Source organism: Drosophila virilis, chromosome 5 (genome assembly GCF_030788295.1).
Source record: "Drosophila virilis strain 15010-1051.87 chromosome 5, Dvir_AGI_RSII-ME, whole genome shotgun sequence".
Lineage (NCBI taxonomy): Eukaryota > Metazoa > Arthropoda > Insecta > Diptera > Drosophilidae > Drosophila > Drosophila virilis.
In genome coordinates, this window is record NC_091547.1 from 5075583 (window position 1) to 5095581 (window position 19999).

Genomic DNA, 19999 nt, shown 5'->3' on the forward strand with positions numbered 1-19999 from the left:
ACTTGGGCGAGACACAGCTATAAAACTGCCAACGAGGCGCAATTATAATGTATGCAGATGCAGATACAGATACAAAATGTATCTACATATGTGGGCTGCTGTGTGTGTGTGTGTGTATCTTTTGTGCACACATCCATCCATCTATCGCCAGTTGTGTGGGCAGCTGGACAGACCTCGTTGCCACTCCTCCATTTCCATTTACAGCAAGTGCATTTTGTGTCGCTCAACTATTCGATTTGCTGAGACAGTTTCTAGCAACTTGACGCAGCTGGTTAGCAAAACTAACAACAACAACAGCAACAACAACTAAAATTGCTGACGCAAAGCTTGATGTGTTGTGTGGCAACACATTCGTTCCCCGGCTAATACTTTGATGGCCTCAAGATGACAATCATGTGAGGAACAGCAGCAGCAGCAGAAGCAGCGCATCCGGCATCAACAGCGGGTTGCTGTCTATCAATTCCATTTCACTCTCACTCTCCGCCTCTCCGCTTGCCCGTAGCTCCCCTCATCGTTATTCTTTCTGCTCCACTCAGCTATTTAATATAATTAAGCCAAAAAGCGAAGCGCTCCTTCCCCCATCTGCCAGCCAACTAAACATCCTGTGTGTACTTTAGTTAATGAGCACAAACATGAAAGTCAAACTGGGGCGCAGGACATTGTCCTCAATAGAGACATTCACTTAGTCGCAATGTCCGGCCAGGCCATTTGTATTAATTAGTCACATTCTACAAAACATTTTCGCCCTAAAAATGTGTTCATCGATTAGAAACTTGGGCATACGAACCGAATAATTTGCGATATGAACAAAGAACTTTGCGCAATGCTTGCTAAAAAAATTGTTAGAGCAAATCAATTTTATAATCTGAGACTCATTTATAGGTGTGATAAATATAAAGTTATTTTTAATAGAATAAGGGTAAAATAACTGACAAATAATATTCGAATTTAGAATACAATGAAAAATATCGATTAGAGAAAATGTAGAGCTTTTTAGTGCTGGAAAACGAACTGCAGCCGAATCGATAGTATCGAAATTTAATAATCGTTCATAAATCTCGATTGCCTTCGATGCTTGCTCAATTTCTAGTTATTTTAAACTAAGATTGAAATACTCCAACCAATAGTCTGATATCTTTAGGCAGACTCTCGTATATTCTTAGCTCTAGCTATACAATTAGCAATTTGTTTATGATATATTAATGAATTTTTAATTAATGTATTTAATTCGATTATTGGCGCCCGATAAATTAGGAACGTTTATTCAAATCTCTTAAGCTGGGATTACAATAAAATAGAAATATAAATCTTCTAACTTTTGCATTGCAAGTTAATCTGACAAATACTCATTAAAAAATTTATGAACGTTCAGGTCTTTTTATAGATGGAAAAATAACCAAATAGACTTAATTGTAGTATCCATAGCGCATTTATCGGTTTCGGATTTGGATAGTCTTCAAATTATTTGTATTTAAGATTTGAATAATCCAAGAAAAATCTTAGTTAGCTTGCGATAGCTGGCAAACACTTCACAAAATATAAACGACATTATATGAAGAGATATTAAATTTTGAGAACTATTTTTAATAGAAAACGCAAGTGTTTAAAAGATATAGAAGTCTTCTAACCTTTCCCCTGATATCTATTCTCTCAAACTATTTAAAATTAAGCTGGGTTATTTAACCAAAGCTCATACTGTATGTATATAAGGCATACTCCAAATTATTTAATTATGCAAGTTAGTTAAACCAATTTAATTTCTAATTACAGCGGAACCGCCAACAGTACAAAGCACACGTCGCAAATCTGTGTTCGCCGAGGCATACGATCCGGAGGCGGACGACGATGATGAGGGCGCCACTGCCATATTCCCCAAGACAGATGAACAGCGGGCGCGTCTCATCGAGTCGGTGAAGAATGTGCTGCTCTTCCGTTCGCTCGAGAAGGAACAGGTGCGCCCATACCCCATACCCCCTTTACCTACTACCATACCTTCCGCTTACCACGCTCACCTCGCTCCTCCCGTGTACGCTAAGCGCATAAATCTTTCGCATATTTTAGGGGCAAAATTCCACACGAAACACGACCAAAACACAAAAGCCAAAGAGTTTGCTCCAATGCAGACGGCCGCAAAAACCGAATCACGTTGCTTGCGGTTTGTCTGCCTGGCTATGTGTATGTGTGTGCAGGTGTGTGTGTCTACTCCCCCCCCCCACACCCTTTCTCTTTTCCTCTAACAAAGCAGCTCTAAAATGCCTTTTGGCTATTTTCTGTTTCGTTGCACGCAGATGAATCAAGTGCTGGACGCGATGTTCGAGCGGAAGGTGCTGCCGGGCGATTACATCATACGCCAGGGCGATGATGGCGATAATTTTTATGTTATTGAATCGTAAGTGCCAGCAAATTGCGTATACGCCGTGCTTGACCGCGCCCCAACAAGTAGGCAACATTATTTGAAGACCGCACGGCGTATCCGCAATTAATTTGCATTCGCAATATTCGCGCAATTCGCATGCTCAATTCTCTTTTTCTCTCTCTCTCTCTCGCTCCCTATCATTTGCTGTCTCTTTCACAGTGGCATCTATAAAGTCTATATAAATGATAAACACATTAGCACCTACAACCACACCGGATTATTTGGCGAATTAGCGCTGCTCTACAATATGCCCAGGTAAGCAAATAACATTCTATACATTTGTATCTTGTATCTGCTGGATAAACATTTATATCTGTAGCGTGTTTGCTCGCTTAATGTGCAGCGTACTATTTACACCCACTGTCTACGCATGAAAGGTGCTAATTATACAATTTTTTTGATTTCAATTTGACACTTGGCACTTTGTATGTGTGCACACAAATTCGTTGCAGGGGCTTTGTGTGTGAGATGGTGTGAAAATAAAGGGAAAATTTTTAAATTTGAACTGCGTTTGTGAGAGATTTGTTTTAAACGTTTACACAAAACAGTTTAACAGCCAAATGTGACAAAGGGAATTAAGACTTAGGCATAGATCTAATAGATCATAGCCCTAATAGACCAGAGACCATAGACATTAGACATTAGACATTAGTCATTAGACATTAATAATTAGACATTAGACATTAAACAGTAGACATTAGCAATTAGTCATTAGCCATTGCTCTTTAGTCATTAGTCATTAGCCATTAGTCATCATACAGTAGACAATAGACATTAGACATTAGACACTATACACTAGACAAAGAACATTAGAAATTAGGAATTAATTCGACCAAACTGTAGCAGAATATACCTCAAGCCCTTGCTGAGCCTATCTCTCGTACAAAAATGGTTAAATTGAGTAAAAGCCTTTTATTTCTAAACTAATTTTTGGTAATTCAATTTTCAGGGCGGCCACCGTACAGGCGGAAACCAGCGGCCTACTCTGGGCCATGGATCGTCAAACATTCCGACGCATTTTGCTCAAGTCGGCGTTCAAGAAGCGAAAAATGTACGAGGAGCTGCTAAACAGTGTGCCCATGCTAAAGGCATTGCAGGTGAGTCTAAAGCAGCGAAACTCTCAATTACCGAATTCCAAATCCCAAATAATGATATAACAAATATATGCACTTACCCGACACAGAACTACGAGCGCATGAATCTGGCCGATGCTTTGGTCTCCAAGACCTACGAGGATGGTGAGCAGATTATCAAGCAGGGTATGCAACAGTCTGATGGACTCCGAAGCTGGTTTAGTTACGCTTTGTTCGTGTTGCAGGTGATGCCGCCGATGGCATGTACTTCATCGAGGAGGGCACCGTGTCGGTGCGCATGGATCAGGAGGATACGGAAATCGAGATATCCAAATTGGGCAAGGGTCAATACTTTGGCGAACTGGCCCTGGTCACACATCGGCCACGCGCTGCTTCCGTTTACGCCACAGGCGGCGTTGTTAAGCTCGCATGTAAGTCCATCCCAGCTAGACGGGATGCCTCTTTTAGTGCCTCGCTTATGGGCGTCGCCCAGAATCCTAGCCAGCTGTTTTAATGCTTTTTCTTACATTTTGTTTTTGTTTTCTTTTGTTTATTTTCTATTTATCCCGTACTTTTGTTTATGCACTTATCCCGGCGCTCATTTTTGCACTTGTATTGTGTTGTTGTGTTTTATGTTGTGTTGTGTTGTGTTGTGTTGTGTTGTGTACCGTGTGTAATGTGTGTAATTTGTGTGTAGTTTTGGATGTTGTTTGCTTTGAGCGACTGCTGGGCCGCTGCAGCCATATCATGCAGCGCGGCATATGCGACTATCGCTATCTGGAACTCGATCTGCGCGCCTACTTTGATAGCCTACAGGCCGTCTAGTTGGGCTTAATGGCCGCCCATTTACTTGCGAGGGGAACGGGGTGATGTATACGCCATCCAATAACTATGTGTGCACACTTGTTTAACACTCTCACTTTGTTATATCACTTTATATATAAATATCACTAAATGACATCAAAACATTTCTTCAATTTTTGAGAATCGCATAGAAAGGCGCTATATAAAATAAGGAGAAGGATTGAAAGAGAGAATGTTAGACAATGAACAACGAAAAATGCATTGAGGGAGATCTGATCAGAAAAGGAGAGCCGAATCGGAAATCAGAGGGAAATGTACTGAAAGAGCGAGAGAGAGAGAGAGAGAAAGATGAACTAAAAGGGGGATAAGGAGGAAGAGGACCAAAGAGTGAATTCTACTCAGAAAAAAGAGGATCTAAGAGAAACTAAGAGAGAGAGAGAGAGAGAGAGAGAGAGAGAGAGAAAGAGAGAGAGAGAGAGAGAGAGAGAAAGAGAGAGAGAGAGAGGGAGAGATGTAATAAAAGGGAGAGAAAGAGAAACTAAAAGAGAAACTAGGGAGAAATAACCAACAGAAAGAAATATATTTAGTCTTACCAGCTTTGTAAATCTTGCGCGCCACTTTAATTCATGAAAATCGCATAGAAGGGCCTTCAGAATTTGTGCACAAACTATTAAAATTGTTTCACAGTCGCATTAAATGGTTTCACTTCAAGTGTGCACACACACAAACACACGTGTTGTATTCATTTTACACACCCCCGAAAATCCCCTCGTTGTAGTGTTTTGTAGTTAAATAGTTTTAGTTTTAATTTAAGAATTCCGTCCTAGTCCTAGACACAGATGCCTTCGAACGCATCCTGGGCTTCCTCACCGACGTGCTCAAGCGCAACATACTCATGTACGAGCAAATGTTTACCGAAATGGCGCGTCGCAATACCAACCTGTGAAATCAGTCAAGCTCAATTAATACATATAATACCTATTTTGTTTTTTTATTATTTAACGAATGTTTGTTCAAATTTGTTGTGTAGCGAAAGTAATGAAAAGAGGCGCAAGAGCTGTCATTAAAAATTTTACGGTTGCCGAATAAATTTCAATTTATATGCAGTTTTCCTTTTTAGTTATTTTGTGCATTCACAAATTGACACACGCAAAAACTCAGCACACCCACACACACACACACACACACACACACAGACAGAAAGGCATAGAAAATAACACGTATACGCAACGTTTGCCTAGCCCACAGCCAAATGTCTGCTGCCGACACAGACATTGCCCAAAAAATAAAAAAAAAAAAAAAAACTAGATATATATAAATGAAAATCGAATAACTCGAAAGAGCATTTCAATTGTGATTGGTAAGCGCAGCTCCATATAATATTTATGGGTCGAGGCGCCTGTGGTTGAAGGGTTCAAGAGCTTACATTTAAGGGCCGTGTGAATTCCTGTGTTGGCACTCTTTCATCTCTGGGCATGCATAATTTTCTGTCATGTTTACTAATAATAATATTATTAAATGTTGTTTGTTACAAGCTTAAGGCATGTTTTATTTATGTGAGTGTGTGTGCCGGTCTCTATGTATACAATTTATATATATTATATTAGATTATAAAAGCAATTTCTATAATTTAATTGTTCGCTTTTCTTCGCACAGTTCTCGATGTGAGAGCATTCGAGCGTCTGCTTGGACCCTGCATGGATATCATGAAGCGCAATATTGATGACTATGAGTCGCAGCTGCTTAAGATATTTGGCAGCAAAAATAATATCACCGATACACGATAAAAAGTCTGAACAACAAACCACAACAACAACAGCAACAAGCAGCAGCTATAACAACAAACACAACAACAACCAGGCTAATGGGTTTTGAATGGACTCTGCAACAACAACAACAACAAATAACAACAACAAGCGCAAACCAAACACACACACACACACAAACAGACAGACACATATACCCTATATATAAATAAAAGTAAAAACTTGTTTTAATTATGTTTTAAGCTGAGGCTGGTTAATGAAATACACAAACAATGATAAAGATAATACGCTAATGCTAATGATAATGATAATGATGATAATGATAATCATAATGAGTTGAGCACACAAAAACACAAATATATTCTATGTATGTATTAGCAATTGTATTTTTAAACTATTATTATTATTATTATTATGATACTAATTTGTTATCGCTTGATTTACGCATAATTTAGCACAATATATAGCAGCAAAGAAGAAGAAGAATACCATAAAAAAAACTCGTTTTTTGACTTTGCGAGTCGCATATATATAAATAAAAATATTTATATATATATATATATAGACATATATATCAAATAAGCGCAAATGGAAACACATCAAGCAAAAGAGTTTATATCTAAAAATACAAATCTAAATACTTATATATATAAAGTGAAAACCCACACATATGCATAAAACAAATCTAATTTATTTATAAAATAAAGTAAAACAAAAAAAAACCAATCATTGTACTAGTCTATATATATATATATATGTAAAAAATTGCTTTAAAAACAAAAAAGAAAAGCAAACGTAAATACTTTTGAAATTGTTTTAAAATATATATATGTACACATATATTTGAGACACGCAAAAACCGAATGTTATGCTCCCTAAACCCACGCCTCTCCAGGGACAAGAAGAAAGTTAGAAGGAATAAAAGGAAAGAAGCTTTGCAGAGTAACTAGCTCTTCCACAATATCAAACCAAAGCCGATCTCAATATAAGCAAAATTTCAATTACAACAAATCCGTTTTCAATTTCAATTGGCTCTACAAAAGGCTAAAGGCACAATCACTATATACGTTGCATGGGATCAAATTTAGAGAGAAAAAAAAACATACGATATCTATAAAAATAAAAAAAAAAATGGAAAAAAACATGGTTTTGTTTGGGCTAGACACGAGTGTACTACTTATATAGGGTATTGTAGTTAGAGAAAAAGCAAAGCAATATCAAAAGGCCTAGTTGTGTACTTAGTAGAGTTCTTCTTATATGTTTGCGTTGTGCTTTCTCTTTTATTTTATTATTATTTTTTTTTTTTGGCACCGATTCAAGCTCAGCCCCATCCTAGGCCCACTTGAGGAGGTTGCCCACGTTCGACTCTACTCTAACCGCACACACATACATATGCATATATCTATATGGAGACATGCGAATGTTTTTAAATATTTATATATATATATATAAACTGAATGAGCTTAATATTTGGTAAACCCAAACTCCAGTACTTTGTAAACGTTACTTTATTGTTTGTAAAATGCGTAACTAAAACAAATCTTAGACCGTTAATCAATAACAAATTACTTAAATGTACTTTGTAGTTATGTAAAAGCATATATATATATATATATATAGTATATATATATAAACAATTTAACTGGCATACCAACAGTCGACAGGTGTTCACAAAACTATTAAAAAAAAAAACAAAAACAAAACATAAAAGGAATATTTAACATAAAGAAAAGCAAATATCATAAATTTAAAAACTTGTTACATGTGACAAAAATTAAAAAAAAAATAAAATAAATAAAATAATAGCAAAAAAAAGTATGTTTAATCCCACATAATTGGTGTCTAGTCTATGTTCAAGACTTTAAAAGCAACAAATTCTTGAAATAATAAAAAAAAAAAACAACAACAACATTTATAGCAACAAGAAGCGTAATATTATCAACAAGAAATAAATAAACAAATAAAAGGAAATATCATAAATTCATGATAGTATGAAGCGAACCTAATTATATAAGAAAGCTGAAAGTGCTGGCCATTTTCTTCCAAATATACAACACGCACACTCACACACACACACACGCACACACTCTCGCACAACCCAAAGCCATACACACACACACATACACGACGACAAGCAAAGCTCAAAGAAATAAATCAATAAAAAATGAATTTGTCAACAAAAAAAAAAAAAACAACAAGCCAGAAAAACGCGCTAAAATAAAATTGAAAACCTATTTGTATTTTAACTGTTGTGTTGTAATTAAAGCATAAAGCGTTTACTAATTATGTATGTGTAACAAAAAGAAAGCAAAAACAAAAACAAAAAAAAAAACTAAATATGTATGTATTTAATGAGCATATTTCAAGTGTAGACACTGCAAAAAAAAGCAACTAAAAAAAATGCATAAGAAAATTTCATTGGAACTTTGCAATAGGCGTTTATAAATTAAGGAAAATTTAATCAATTGAGGCGCCACAAAGCAGCTGCTGATAAAAAATAAACAAAAATAAAATAAAAAAAGAAGAGGCAAGCTAAAAGTCAAATTTGCAATTTGTTTGCATTTCATTTGAACGATTTGATTTGAATTTTGGTGTCATTTAAGCGCAGCAATTGGCATGGATATATCGTATATAGCATACTAAGTTATAGGATTGTAAAACTATTCTTCAGATATCGAGTTATGTGTCACAAAATCAACAGAGCAGAGGCAAACATGACGAAATGAATACAAGTTTAATAAAAGCGATAAAACACAAAGATAACTTTGTTTTCTTTCAATCACAGAAGATATCCCCTGATAGTAAATTAAATGTAGTAGTCAATAGAGAAGACTCACCCGACACGATGCGCACGTTTTTAATGTTTACAGGGTATCATCTGCTCAAGCAGTTTTAGGTCGGACCATAAGTAGCACAATAATTGACTTGGTAACTGCATGTGTATGCCTGTTTACGGGGTATTTCATAGTCGAGCATACTCGTTCGTAAGCATTCCACGCGCAAGTGAGATCCTAACTGCCTAATTTGTATGTGTGCGGGGTATTTCACAGTCGAGCATACTCGTTCAGATGATTCCTAGCACAAATGAGATCCTATCTGCCTTATGTGCATGTGTGCGGAGTATATCACAAGTCGAGCATACTCGACCGTAGCATTCCTATCAATGAAGTGTCTCCCTACTGCCTGATGTCCGGACACGTCAGTAGCACAAATGAGATCCTATTTGCATGAGTGCGGGACAAGTGAGCTCCTAACTGCCTTATGTGCATGTGTGCGGGGTATTTCACAGTATTCCTATCACTGAAACACCTTCGCTTCCTACTGCCTGATGTCCGCAATCGTCAGTAACTCAAGTGAGATCCTATTTGCATGTGTGCGGGGTATTTCACAGTCGACCATACTCGTTCGTGAGTATTCCTAGCACAAGTGAGCTTCTAACTGCCTTATGTGCATTTTTGCGGGGTATTTACAGTCAAGCATACTCGTTCATAGCATTCCTATCCCTACAGCCTGATGTCCGGATTCGCTGGACGCACGCAAAGTCCGTTAACAGGGTATTTCCTAGTCGAGCACTCGCGATGTGGCCATAAGCTGCTCCTTGTTAATTTCCATATGTTAAATGCTCCGACTTTATAATTTTTATTCACTTAAAAACGTAGCTCCAAATACACTTATAATTTTACGATGTTTAATATATGTATGTATTTATCATTATATGTATGTGTATGTGTATTTTTTTTTATTATCATTATAATGTATATAGAACTCCAATATCGGTCGCACAGCTACTGCCGATAAAGCACGAATGATAAGTGAGGCTAATTGTATTTTTGTTGATCTGTTTTGTTTTTTTTTTTTTTTAGGTTGCGCCAATTACAAAAAATTGCATCTGATCCAGAAACGGTATGAAAATTTTATAGAGTTATGTTCTTTACGCTGTGTAGTTCTTGTTGTTGTTGCTGCTGCTGTTTGTTTTTTGTTTTTTTTTCTTGTTGTTGTCTGTTACTTATTTTTGCTTTTATTATTGTTGTTGTTGTTTTTGCTGCTGCTGTTGTTGTTGGTGGTGCACGTGGTTGGCCACATTTGCCTCCAGGCGCTGAATGTTTTCTTAAAATTGTTTAGTTGCTTCGGTTTTGTTTACGTTTTTCTTTTCTTTTTCTTTTTTTTAGGAGGAAAAATTCATTTAAAAAATTGTGTTTTTGTTGTTGTTGTCTTGTGTAAAACTAGAAATCTAACTGTAAAGATCATCATCGCCATTGTCGCCCGGCGAGTTGACTGGCATATTGGTGCCAGACCCTGAGGTGTTGCCGGTATTACCGGGGAATCTACAATTAGCAAATGGGAAAACAACATAAAATAACCATTTAAATCGTTGATGCTAAAGCAAATGTCACCTGAAGTTCTGGCCAAAGCCGCGCGACTGTTGCAAAGTCTGTGCAAACATCTCGTATTTGCGTATATCATTGTCCGAAACGGATCGGCGAGCAAATTTCATGGCCTCCTCAAAGTGAGCACGCGTTATCTCTGGCACTGGATCATCCTCATCCATCTGTCAATCAGAAATAAACAGAATATACAAAAATGACTAATTTACTAAGTTCTTCCGCAATTCATTTCCAACTTACATCCATGGCAGAGTTCTGATTCTCGGCGCGATCCTTTTCGCGACGAATCTCGGCCTCGATAGCCTGGCGAATGGCCAGCTTGCAGGCGCGTTGACAGATCTCGGTCAGATCGGCGCCCGAGAAGCCCTGCGTCACCTTGGCAATATACGTCAAATCGACCTCCTTGGCCAGCGGCGACTTGCGCAAATTAGCCTTGAGTATAGCCTCACGTGACTTATCGTCGGGCAATGGAATATAGATCAACTGATCCAAGCGGCCCGGACGCAAAATGGCCGGATCAATAATGTCGGGCCGATTGGTGGCGCCAATGATAAACACATTCTTCTTGGCACCCATACCGTCCATTTCGGTTAGAATCTGATTAATGACACGATCGGCAGCACCGCCAGCATCGCCCACATTGCCGCCACGCGCCTTGGCAATTGAATCCAACTCATCGAAGAACAGCACACATGGAGCAGCAGAGCGAGCCTTGTCGAAAATGTCGCGCACATTGGCCTCGGACTCACCGAACCACATGGTAAGCAGCTCGGGTCCCTTTACCGAAATGAAGTTCGCCTGGCACTCGTTTGCAATGGCCTTGGCGAGCAGCGTCTTACCGCAGCCGGGTGGGCCGTAGAAGAGTACGCCACGGCTGGGCTGCATGCCAAACTTGAGGAACTTGTCGGGATGCTCGACTGGATATTGGACCAGCTCCTGTAGCTCCTTCTTGACATTCTCCAGGCCGCCAATATCTGTCCAGGTGGTGTTGGGCACCTCAACAACCGTTTCGCGCAGCGCCGACGGACTGGACTTGGTCATTGCATAGCGGAAGTTCTCCATGGTCACAGCCAAAGAGGCCAGAACCTCGGCATCAATCTTGTCATCTTCCAGATCAATCAGATCCATCTTCTCACGGATTTGTTGCAGAGCTGCCTCCGAGCAGAGCGAAGCCAAATCGGCGCCCACATGACCATGAGTCTCGGCGGCAATCTGCTCGAGATCAACATCCTCGTGCAGCTTCATATTCTTGGTGTGTATCCGCAGCACCTCCAAACGGCCGGTGGCATCAGGAATGCCAATATCGATTTCACGATCGAAACGGCCAAAACGACGCAGCGCCGGATCAATGGAATTGGGCCGATTGGTGGCCGCCATGACAATCAAATGGGAGCTCTTCTTCATGCCGTCCATCAGCGTCAGCAGCTGGGATACAATACGACGCTCCACCTCGCCGTGGGTCTTGTCACGCTTGGGGGCAATAGCGTCGATCTCATCAATGAAAATGATGGCCGGTGAATTCTTTTCGGCCTCCTCGAATGCCTTGCGCAGATTCGATTCGGATTCACCGGCTAGCTTGGACATGATCTCGGGTCCGTTGATCAAAAAGAAGAACGCGCCCGTCTCGTTGGCAACGGCGCGTGCAATTAGCGTCTTACCGGTACCGGGTGGACCATACATGAGTATGCCACGGGGCGGCTTCACGCCAATAGCCTTGAAGAGCGACGGATGGCGCAGCGGCAACTCGACCATCTCCTTGATCTGGGCCAGCTGCTTGCGGCAACCACCGATATCATCGTAGCCCACAGCATTCAAGGACTCTTCCTCCTCCTACAGCAAAACATAACATATATACATATATATATTGAGAACACAAAGAAACTCAATAAGTACGCAGTACAGTGGATAATATGACTAATATGCACCCAAAAACCCAACACCCCAAATGTATAGCCATGTCACCCACTGTGCTGCACATGCTGTGATCAAAAGGATTTCCTTACCTCACGCTTGATTGGATCACCATCACAAAAGATGACCGTTTCGGGCGCCACAATGCAGTAAGGTTCCGGATCGGTGAGCACCACTTTGAACTCGATGGGCCGCATGGCGGCGCGCACAATGAAATTGTCGCCCATGTGTATGGGACGATAGGCCTCCAGGAAGTAGGGCTTCAAATAGATCTCAAATAGATTGCCGGTAACACCCTCGGTGGTATCGTCGATGGGCAAAATACGAACACGCTTGCCATACTTGACATCCGGGCAGGATTGCACGGAAACCACGTCCGACAGATGAACGCACAGATTGTTGCGAACAACACGATTCATGCGTATCTTCTCATCCGGGCAGGTATCATCCGACAGCACAATGCAGACGGTCTCCTTGCGGCGCTTGCCCTTCAGGATAACAGTGTCGCCACGGAAGAGCTGCAGCTCATCCATTTTCGCCTAAAACCGAGCGGATCAAGTGTTTTAGCCAAGCGGAATTGCTGACGTGGCCTTTGTTTTTTTTTTTTTGATTACCTGCGATAGCGACACAACGGAATTGTCATCATTCTGCGCCTCCTCGACAATCAAACGATTGGGACGATCCTTGCGCTTCAGAATTGCCGTGGCCAGGTCTTCGCTGCTTGGACAGAGAATCAAGTTAAGCACTCGTCGTGTATTGAGGCAAAAATAAAATAAAATTTCACATATGCAAAAAGAAAGACCCTAGGCGCACCGTTTCTCGCCGGAGACCTGCGGCTTGGGCAGCTCCGATTTCTCTTTCTTTATCAACAGCTCGTCCTGCTCGTTGCGATAGCTGCGCACCATGTCGGTTATGTCGACATCCATTTTCTGGCCCTGATCTGCATTGTAATTGTTGCTGTTGTTGCCGGTGCCTGCGGCCGGCTGTTTGGCCAGCGAACGCTTCGAGCCGCTGGCGTTGTTTTCATCGTTGCCGCTGGACATTTTTTTTGACTAATCTTCTGTTTGATTTCCAATCAGAAAGGAAAAAAAAAAAAAAAAACAGCTCACAACGCTGTCGTTGTTAGCAACAAACTAAGACAGTAAACAAACTGGCCCACTTGGATGCCATTTGGAATGGCATCAATTGTCCGACTTGTCCCGCCGCAACAAAGAAACGGTAAAAAAAAAGGGTTGCAACAACAACAAATGCAACAAAGGCAATGGGAAAAACGGACAAATGGCGACTTTCTGCGGCTCGCCCCAATTTCACAATCATAACGTTTGGGTCTCAATTGTGCATTATTACTTACAAGTAATCAACATATATCGCTGTTTCATATAAAATAACTCATTTTTGTCACATTTCAAGGCGCCTATTTCTTGGAAAGTTCCCATTTAATTTTCCTATGTGGCCTTTGAGTTTTTTTTTTTTTTTTTCTCATAGGGCCAATGACTGCGCGAAATTGAAGCTGTCTCAGCGCTGTGTCGGCTTTCGTTTGACGCTGTTTTTTTTGTTACATATACACTTACCCCTTGGAATCAGCCATAGTAAAAGATTTGTGATGAAACTTTTGAACTTAAATATACAAATTGGCGCGTTTAACTCTTTATTATATGTCTTTAAAAATCGAGCACAACTTTTGTAACAAAATCACAAATGATTTAGCTAAATGTTCGCATAGGGCTGCCAACTGGACTGACTACAAACGCGTTGGCAGCTTGGCGCTGGAAAAGTGCTGAGTTGTGTGATAATTAGGAATGGAACTTTGCAAAAGAATTAACCATCGATATTAATACAAATGCAACCAAGCGATATTAACGGCGTTGCCACATTGATGTTAGCGACTATTTGGCGCACTTATTTAAAATTGGCAAAATTTTAGTTAGGATTTCATTTAAGGAGATTTCTTTATTTCACTGTTGTGTAGAACGCTTGTATAAAGACATATATAAATACATATACATTTATATTTCTTATATTAATATTGAATACAAAATATGCTCTTGCCATTTGACATTTTGTGCAAAATTACACTGTTACATACAAAAAAAAATTGCTGAACGAAACGAACGAGTAAATGCGTTTTTGTTTTAATTGTTTGCAGAATTTCTTTCAATTTTGTTTCGAAATATTATTTATGGTGTGTTGTTTTTGAAGAGTATATTGGATTTCAAACTTTTAGCCAGCATGCACAGACTGAAACGAAGTATAAAAAAGAGATAAATCAAATTAAAGCAAAATCATATATATATATGTAGAAAACGCAAAAGCGGAAAGCAATAAATCATACATATATATATACATCTATATATATGTAAATATATGTAATTGCCACATTGCAGAAGAAACATATGTAATCATAGAACTTCATATAATGTCGCTACATTTCTCTACCAAGTCTTTTGATTGCCATTTGTTTTACTTAGGTCATTTTTAGTTGTTTAGTTATTGTTGAAGTTTCCATTTAAATAAACTCGGAATTGGAACGTACCCTGGCAATGTCCACGCCAGTTATGTTCTTGACCAGCTCCGGCACCTTGTTGACAATCTGCAATATCTCGCCGGTCAATTTGGCGGCACCAATATCGCCTTGGCCACTCGACACCATGGTAATCTTTCTGGCCTGGGACAAAGGCGCAGCCACTTCGGCGGCCACCTGAAAGCATAAAACCGGAGACTCATTAGATACGTTTCCAATTGTTGGAGAAGCACAGCGTACCTTCGGCAGCGTGTCCAAGAGCATTTCCACCATGGCGGCTTCGCGGTATTCACGCCAAGCGTCGGCCTTCTGCGCCATTTGCTCAGCCTCAGCCTTAGCCTTGGCAGCAATGGCAAATGCTTCGGCTTCACCGCGTATCTTTATCTGCAAAAGGTAAGTTTTTAAGTCAATGCTTCGGCCAGGGATTCACTCGGCAACCTTACCGATTCGGCCTCAGCTTCGGCCTCCATTACGACGCGCAGCTTGTTGGCTTCGGCCAATTTCTCTAGACGATACTTTTCAGCTTCGGCTGGACAGCGCACCGTGGCATCCAGCTCCTTTTCACGTCGCATAATTTCCTGCTCCTGCACAGCAATCTCCTGTGTGCGCTCGATAACCTTCACCTGCATCTGTTCCTCCTTGATGCGCTGCTTAGTCTTGGCCGCCTGCAGCTCGTATGCCATGTCGGCCTCGGCCTTTTTCGTTTGCACCTCCAGATCGTAGGCGGCACGCTTCAGTTCAAAGTCGCGCTGTGCCTTGGCAATGTCGGTGTCGTTAAGGAAACGGGCGGCCATGCGCTGCTCCTCGGCAATGGCCTCCTTGATGTGCGCCTCAGCACGTGCCTCCGCCTCGCCAATGCGTGCATCGCGCTTCACCTCAGCCGTGCGCGCCATGCCCAACGATTTCAGATAGCCCTGCAAGGAATAGAACAAACGGAGGGCTCGTTGTATCATTGGGTATTACAAATATAATGGATTTAGAGGACTCAACAAAACACGGACGCACTATATACGCACCTTGGAGTCGCCCTGGTTGATTAAACCATGAGTCGATATGTACATACATGCAAAAATACATAATATTTCGGTTACTCAAAACGGAAAATTTGTGGTGCGTATGAAAGACTTGTCACAACATATCGAAATGCATGCCCCGAGCAGAATCTAGTGAAATAAGGGAGGTAAAATCCGGTGTGGAGAGCTTACCTCCTCGTCACGCAGATCCTTGATTGTGTAGGAGACCACGGTGATGCCCATGTTGGCCAAGTCGCTGGATGCCACCTCGAACACCTGCTTGCTGAACTTCTTGCGATCCTTGTAGATCTCCTCCACAGTCATCGAGCCCATGATGGCGCGCTGATGTCCCTCCAATGTGACGAGCGCAATGTGATTGATTTCGGCCTCGGATTTGCCCAGAAACTGCTCGCACGCTGTCAACAGCATATCCTCGTTCTGGCCCTGCACCTTCACCTGGGCAATGCCAGTCACAGAGATGGGCACACCTTGGCTGGTGTAAACGCAGGGGCTTTCCACTTGCAGCGTCATCGTGTTCAATGAAATGCTGGAATGCAAAAAAAAAACACCGTTATTTGATGACATCACGCCTCAAGGTCAAATTATTCAATTACCGTTGTACTTGTTGAATCGTTGGCCAGACAAAGGCGCGTCCGCCTGGAACCAACAGTGGCTTCATATAACAGCATCCTAGCAACAAATAAGATATAAATGCATGTGTCAATACAATGTTTACAATTTAATCAAAACAAAACAAATACACCGGCAGTCGTATATACAAGCAAACATATACGCACGTACATATGCACTTGTATGTTTATTTTCGCCGCAACGGCGTCAGTTATGTGCGCGCGCACGGCTTCGGACTGTTACGAATTGCTTGTACATAAAAATCGATAAGCAGTGACGTCATTTGGGGGTGCTGCCCCGAGTCGAATTTATTTACAAAATTGATTAAAGCCTATTGTGGGCTATCTGCTAGCATTGATTGAAGGTAATATTTACCTGATACGACTAATGCCTCGTTTGGGCCACAAGTCACGAACCCCCAAGTCATTTTAATAAACTAAAATTGCAAATATTTAATTTCGATTACGAGTTGTTGCTGCGGCTCGTTGGCAATTCCCTTGGGCTTTATTAATCTGTAACCCGCATACGTTTTTCAATAAACAATTGAGATTCGATATCAAAATAGAAAACAAATGTACATTTATAGTAACTTTAGATATATGAACGCGAAACGCGACCGGTCCGTCGAGAACACAAAAAGCAACTAAAAAGAGATTCTCTTGCGAGTGCGCACTAACTATTGGATTTAACCCTTAGGTGGGACTTTGTGGTCGTTTGTATGCCGATAGGAGCGCGTAATTTCTTAATAATTCGGTATGTATATTTATGAAGATTTATTCTATAAATATTAAGTGAACTAGGTACAGTTGCAATTTTTGGTTCTTAAATTTACTTAATGTATATTTAAAATATTACAACTGATGGCATTCTCATGGTATAATTTGGTAAAAACTATGTAATAGAATTGCAATGAATTGGGGATAAAAACAATGTGTATAACTAAAAATACGTTCCTAAAATATACATACAATTTATATATATATATATTATATTATATTATTGAAACAGTCGTTAGAACTACAAGTTAACTTGATTGCCACATTAATGACTCGAAGAGGAGCTATCTGTAAAATACGGATGCTGCATGGCAGCTTCCGCACTAATTCGCTGATTCGGACGGCAAACAAGCAGTTTTTGCAGTAAATCACGGCCCTTGGTATTCAGTCTTGGTACAAGTTGGCTCCACGATGTTATAGGTGGATAAGCTGATAGCATAAATTATAATTAGTGTTTGATTCGTTATTATTGATGCGACTTACATGGAAGCGCAACGTAATCGGAGAGATGCGAGACACCGGGCCAAGATTCTTCAGTTGGTGTGCCAAGCACCCGGAATATTTTCAGCAGTTGATCGAGTACATCAGAGCCGGGAAATAGCGGACGACCTGCATCCGCTAATTCGGCTAATATGCAACCCGCTGACCACATATCGATGCTAGTTGTATAGAGCTTGGCGCCGAAGAGCACATCGGGCGGACGATACCACAGCGTTACCACCTCGGCAGAATAGCATTTGACGGGTATGCCAAAGGCACGGGCCAGACCAAAGTCGGCCAGCTTCAGTTCGCCGTTCTTGTTGATGAGCAAGTTTTGCGGTTTCAAATCCCGATGCAGAACGTTGTGACTGGAAGCGGGGGGAAAGAAACAGAGATATTCAATAAACCGACAATTGCAACTAACTGCATGTGGCACCCACCTGTGACAGAAGGCTAAGCCGCGCAACAGTTGCAGCATAAAACTACGACAAACGGCCATATCGATTTCTCCATTTAAGCTGTCAAAGTACTTTTTCAGATCCTGATCGCAGTGCTCGAATACCAATGTCAATTTTTTATCGGAGTGCAACACATCACAGAGTCGAACTATATTTTTGTGCTTCAATTCCTATTGGTAGAGTGACGTGAACGTGAGGCTAAAGAATAGAGCATAGCTCTGCTTGTAATCGCAAACGAACCTTTAGTAAGCATATTTCTCTCAGCGCGGAACTTGGCACACCCTCGTCGTCCTCGTCTAGACGTACTCTTTTTAGTGCCACAATTTCCATTGTGTCTCGATTACGGCCCTTGAACACCGTACCGTAAGTGCCCTCGCCAATCTTCTCCATTTTATCATATTTTTGCATGTTTATAAAATAATTTTGTCGCGATTACCTGAAAAACCGTGCGTGCTGCCAGACCGTCATTTAATCAGCTGTTTGTGCCCTTCTTCTGAGTCTCTTGCGAACATCAGTCGCGTGAAGTTGGCTGCTGACGCAAATAAGAGCCGACTGTCATTTAACGGCTGCTGACGGAAAAAGTTAAGAAAACATGCACTTGCTATTAGTTTTAAAATAAATTATACAACATAAAAACAAAGTTTTTCCTCTGTCTCTATTTTCTTCTTCTTCTAGTTAAAAAAAAAAATGGAGGTTTTAAACGACGATACTCTCATTCGCATACTAGGCTATTTAGATCTAAAATCACAACAAATCATGATGACTTTACATCCACGATTCTTTCAATTGATGTCGATTGTCTGGTGCTTAGAGTATAAAACTGTAAAACTGTCATTATATGAGGCAAATTTTTCACTCGAGCACCTGCGTCATTTCTTTCGAAGCATTTGCAATACTGTGCAAGTGCTTCATCTGCGTATGATGTGCTTGGAACAATATAATGTGCTCATCAGTTTTATATTCCCCAAAGTACATGATTTTCGCTTTGCAACAGTTCCAAGTAAATTGCTGTCCGATTCGGATATACCAAAGCTGATCCGGACTTTTCCAAATCTGAAAACCTTCAGTCCACACGGCAATTTTTCGGGCAGATACTTTACGGATTTTCCATTACTGGAGCGTCTAACACTGACATACTGCAAATACTTCAGTGTTGAAAATCTTGCAAATGTTATGAAAGAACGAAAGCTTAAAGAAATCAAATTGTGTCTGTTTGATCGCAGAACAATTGAATCGAGCCATTTATGTCTGCCTGTGGCCTCTTTGGAAAATCTGGAATCCATCAAATTGGAAGTGGATGAACTTCCATGGTTCGAGGACCACCTGGAAGCACTTAATCGGTTAAGCGAGCTCACGGTTTGTGGGTCTGGATTTATGGGAACACTTCCATTACTCTGCCGTAAATTGGGTTGTCTAACGCAGAAACATCATTTTAAAATTTTGGAGACATGCAATACCACAGACACATTGTGCACGGTCATTGGATCAAAGCTACGTGTGGATGCTCTTAAAATCGTAACGGATAATTATTTATTGGAAGACATGGGCTACTTTTCGCCCAACAACTTTGAGTACATAAAGCAATTGTTTTTTAAAAGTTGCTGCATACAAGAAAAAAAACATTTAAATAATCTAATGCACAACATTGCAAACGTGGAGCTCGTTAGCTTTGAGCAGTGTGTATTTACGTTTGACAACTATCAGTTTGTGGCAGCTAAAATAGCCGAAAAGCGCAACAAATTGCTGCAAGTAAATCTGTATCAAAA

At 40.5% G+C, this 19999-nt stretch overlaps 4 protein-coding genes and 1 non-coding gene across 15 annotated transcripts in view; 2 read left to right on the forward strand and 3 right to left on the reverse strand.

Annotated features, from left to right (window-relative positions):
• The window catches only part of Pka-R2 (cAMP-dependent protein kinase type II regulatory subunit), a 41782-nt gene extending 33531 nt beyond the window's left edge, over nucleotides 1–8251 (forward strand). For 5 of the 7 annotated variants that reach the window (XM_015174080.3, XM_015174081.3, XM_015174078.3 and 2 more), the window contains 7 exons: nucleotides 1771–1952; nucleotides 2289–2389; nucleotides 2576–2671; nucleotides 3366–3513; nucleotides 3600–3675; nucleotides 3735–3920; nucleotides 5950–8251. In XM_015174080.3, the coding sequence (XP_015029566.1) occupies nucleotides 1771–1952; nucleotides 2289–2389; nucleotides 2576–2671; nucleotides 3366–3513; nucleotides 3600–3675; nucleotides 3735–3920; nucleotides 5950–6080 (920 nt within the window). In that variant the 3' untranslated portion in view covers nucleotides 6081–8251. Of the gene's footprint in view, nucleotides 1–1770; nucleotides 1953–2288; nucleotides 2390–2575; nucleotides 2672–3365; nucleotides 3514–3599; nucleotides 3676–3734; nucleotides 3921–4186; nucleotides 4330–5120; nucleotides 5390–5949 lie in introns of those variants that run through there. The other 2 variants (XM_070210488.1, XM_032436521.2) reach the window with 2 other exon arrangements.
• Nucleotides 8252–9900: 1649 nt separating this feature from the next.
• On the reverse strand, nucleotides 9901–14106 carry TER94 (Transitional endoplasmic reticulum ATPase TER94). Of its 2 annotated transcripts, none has more exons than XM_002048702.4 (6): nucleotides 13927–14106; nucleotides 12970–13072; nucleotides 12448–12894; nucleotides 10685–12274; nucleotides 10454–10608; nucleotides 9901–10384 (listed from the first exon to the last, which is right to left on the reverse strand). In XM_002048702.4, exons 1-6 carry the CDS (start codon nucleotides 13941–13943, stop codon nucleotides 10291–10293), a joined length of 2406 nt encoding a protein of 801 aa, XP_002048738.1. In that variant the 5' UTR covers nucleotides 13944–14106; the 3' UTR covers nucleotides 9901–10290. The 2 variants fall into 2 exon arrangements, with proteins under 2 accessions (XP_002048738.1, XP_015029584.2); XM_015174098.3 differs by lacking the exon at nucleotides 13927–14106 and adding an exon at nucleotides 13169–13387.
• A 250-nt stretch (nucleotides 14107–14356) lies between these two features.
• Nucleotides 14357–17165, reverse strand: Flo1 (flotillin-1). 4 transcript variants are annotated; one of them, XM_002048701.4, is made up of 8 exons: nucleotides 16895–17165; nucleotides 16504–16579; nucleotides 16082–16436; nucleotides 15893–15904; nucleotides 15320–15790; nucleotides 15117–15260; nucleotides 14889–15053; nucleotides 14357–14593 (listed from the first exon to the last, which is right to left on the reverse strand). In XM_002048701.4, exons 1-8 carry the CDS (start codon nucleotides 16944–16946, stop codon nucleotides 14576–14578), a joined length of 1293 nt encoding a protein of 430 aa, XP_002048737.1. In that variant the 5' UTR covers nucleotides 16947–17165; the 3' UTR covers nucleotides 14357–14575. The 4 variants fall into 4 exon arrangements, with proteins under 4 accessions (XP_002048737.1, XP_070066586.1, XP_070066587.1 ...); XM_070210485.1 differs by having other exon boundaries at nucleotides 14820–15053; XM_070210486.1 differs by lacking the exon at nucleotides 15893–15904 and having other exon boundaries at nucleotides 14820–15053.
• Nucleotides 16579–17275, forward strand: LOC6626352 (uncharacterized). Its single transcript, XR_011417039.1, has 2 exons — nucleotides 16579–16883; nucleotides 17216–17275. It is a non-coding gene; the product is annotated as an uncharacterized protein (transcript).
• A 285-nt stretch (nucleotides 17276–17560) lies between these two features.
• Cdk5 (Cyclin-dependent kinase 5) lies at nucleotides 17561–18700 on the reverse strand. Its single transcript, XM_002048700.4, has 4 exons — nucleotides 18474–18700; nucleotides 18216–18403; nucleotides 17779–18143; nucleotides 17561–17724 (listed from the first exon to the last, which is right to left on the reverse strand). Exons 1-4 carry the CDS (start codon nucleotides 18639–18641, stop codon nucleotides 17561–17563), a joined length of 885 nt encoding a protein of 294 aa, XP_002048736.1. The 5' UTR covers nucleotides 18642–18700.
• Between the last annotated feature and the right edge of the window lie 1299 nt (nucleotides 18701–19999).

Excerpts from the sequence above, each read along its gene's own strand:
- Flo1 (XM_070210485.1), bottom strand. The coding sequence starts at position 16,946 with ATGACTTGGGGGTTCGTGACTTGTGGCCCAAACGAGGCATTAGTCGTA. Across the intron at positions 16,437-16,503 it reads ACGATTCAACAAGTACAACG|CATTTCATTGAACACGATGA; the intron begins GTAATTGAATAA and ends TTTGCATTCCAG. Across the intron at positions 15,054-15,116 it reads TCTTGGACACGCTGCCGAAG|GTGGCCGCCGAAGTGGCTGC; the intron begins GTACGCTGTGCT and ends TTATGCTTTCAG.
- Cdk5 (XM_002048700.4), bottom strand. The coding sequence starts at position 18,641 with ATGCAAAAATATGATAAAATGGAGAAGATTGGCGAGGGCACTTACGGT. Across the intron at positions 18,144-18,215 it reads GGCTTAGCCTTCTGTCACAG|TCACAACGTTCTGCATCGGG; the intron begins GTGGGTGCCACA and ends CCCCGCTTCCAG. Across the intron at positions 17,725-17,778 it reads CGATTACGTTGCGCTTCCAT|CTTATCCACCTATAACATCG; the intron begins GTAAGTCGCATC and ends TTATGCTATCAG.
- TER94 (XM_015174098.3), bottom strand. The coding sequence starts at position 13,281 with ATGGATGTCGACATAACCGACATGGTGCGCAGCTATCGCAACGAGCAG. Across the intron at positions 10,609-10,684 it reads ATCAGAACTCTGCCATGGAT|ATGGATGAGGATGATCCAGT; the intron begins GTAAGTTGGAAA and ends TCTGATTGACAG. Across the intron at positions 10,385-10,453 it reads GGCTTTGGCCAGAACTTCAG|ATTCCCCGGTAATACCGGCA; the intron begins GTGACATTTGCT and ends TGCTAATTGTAG.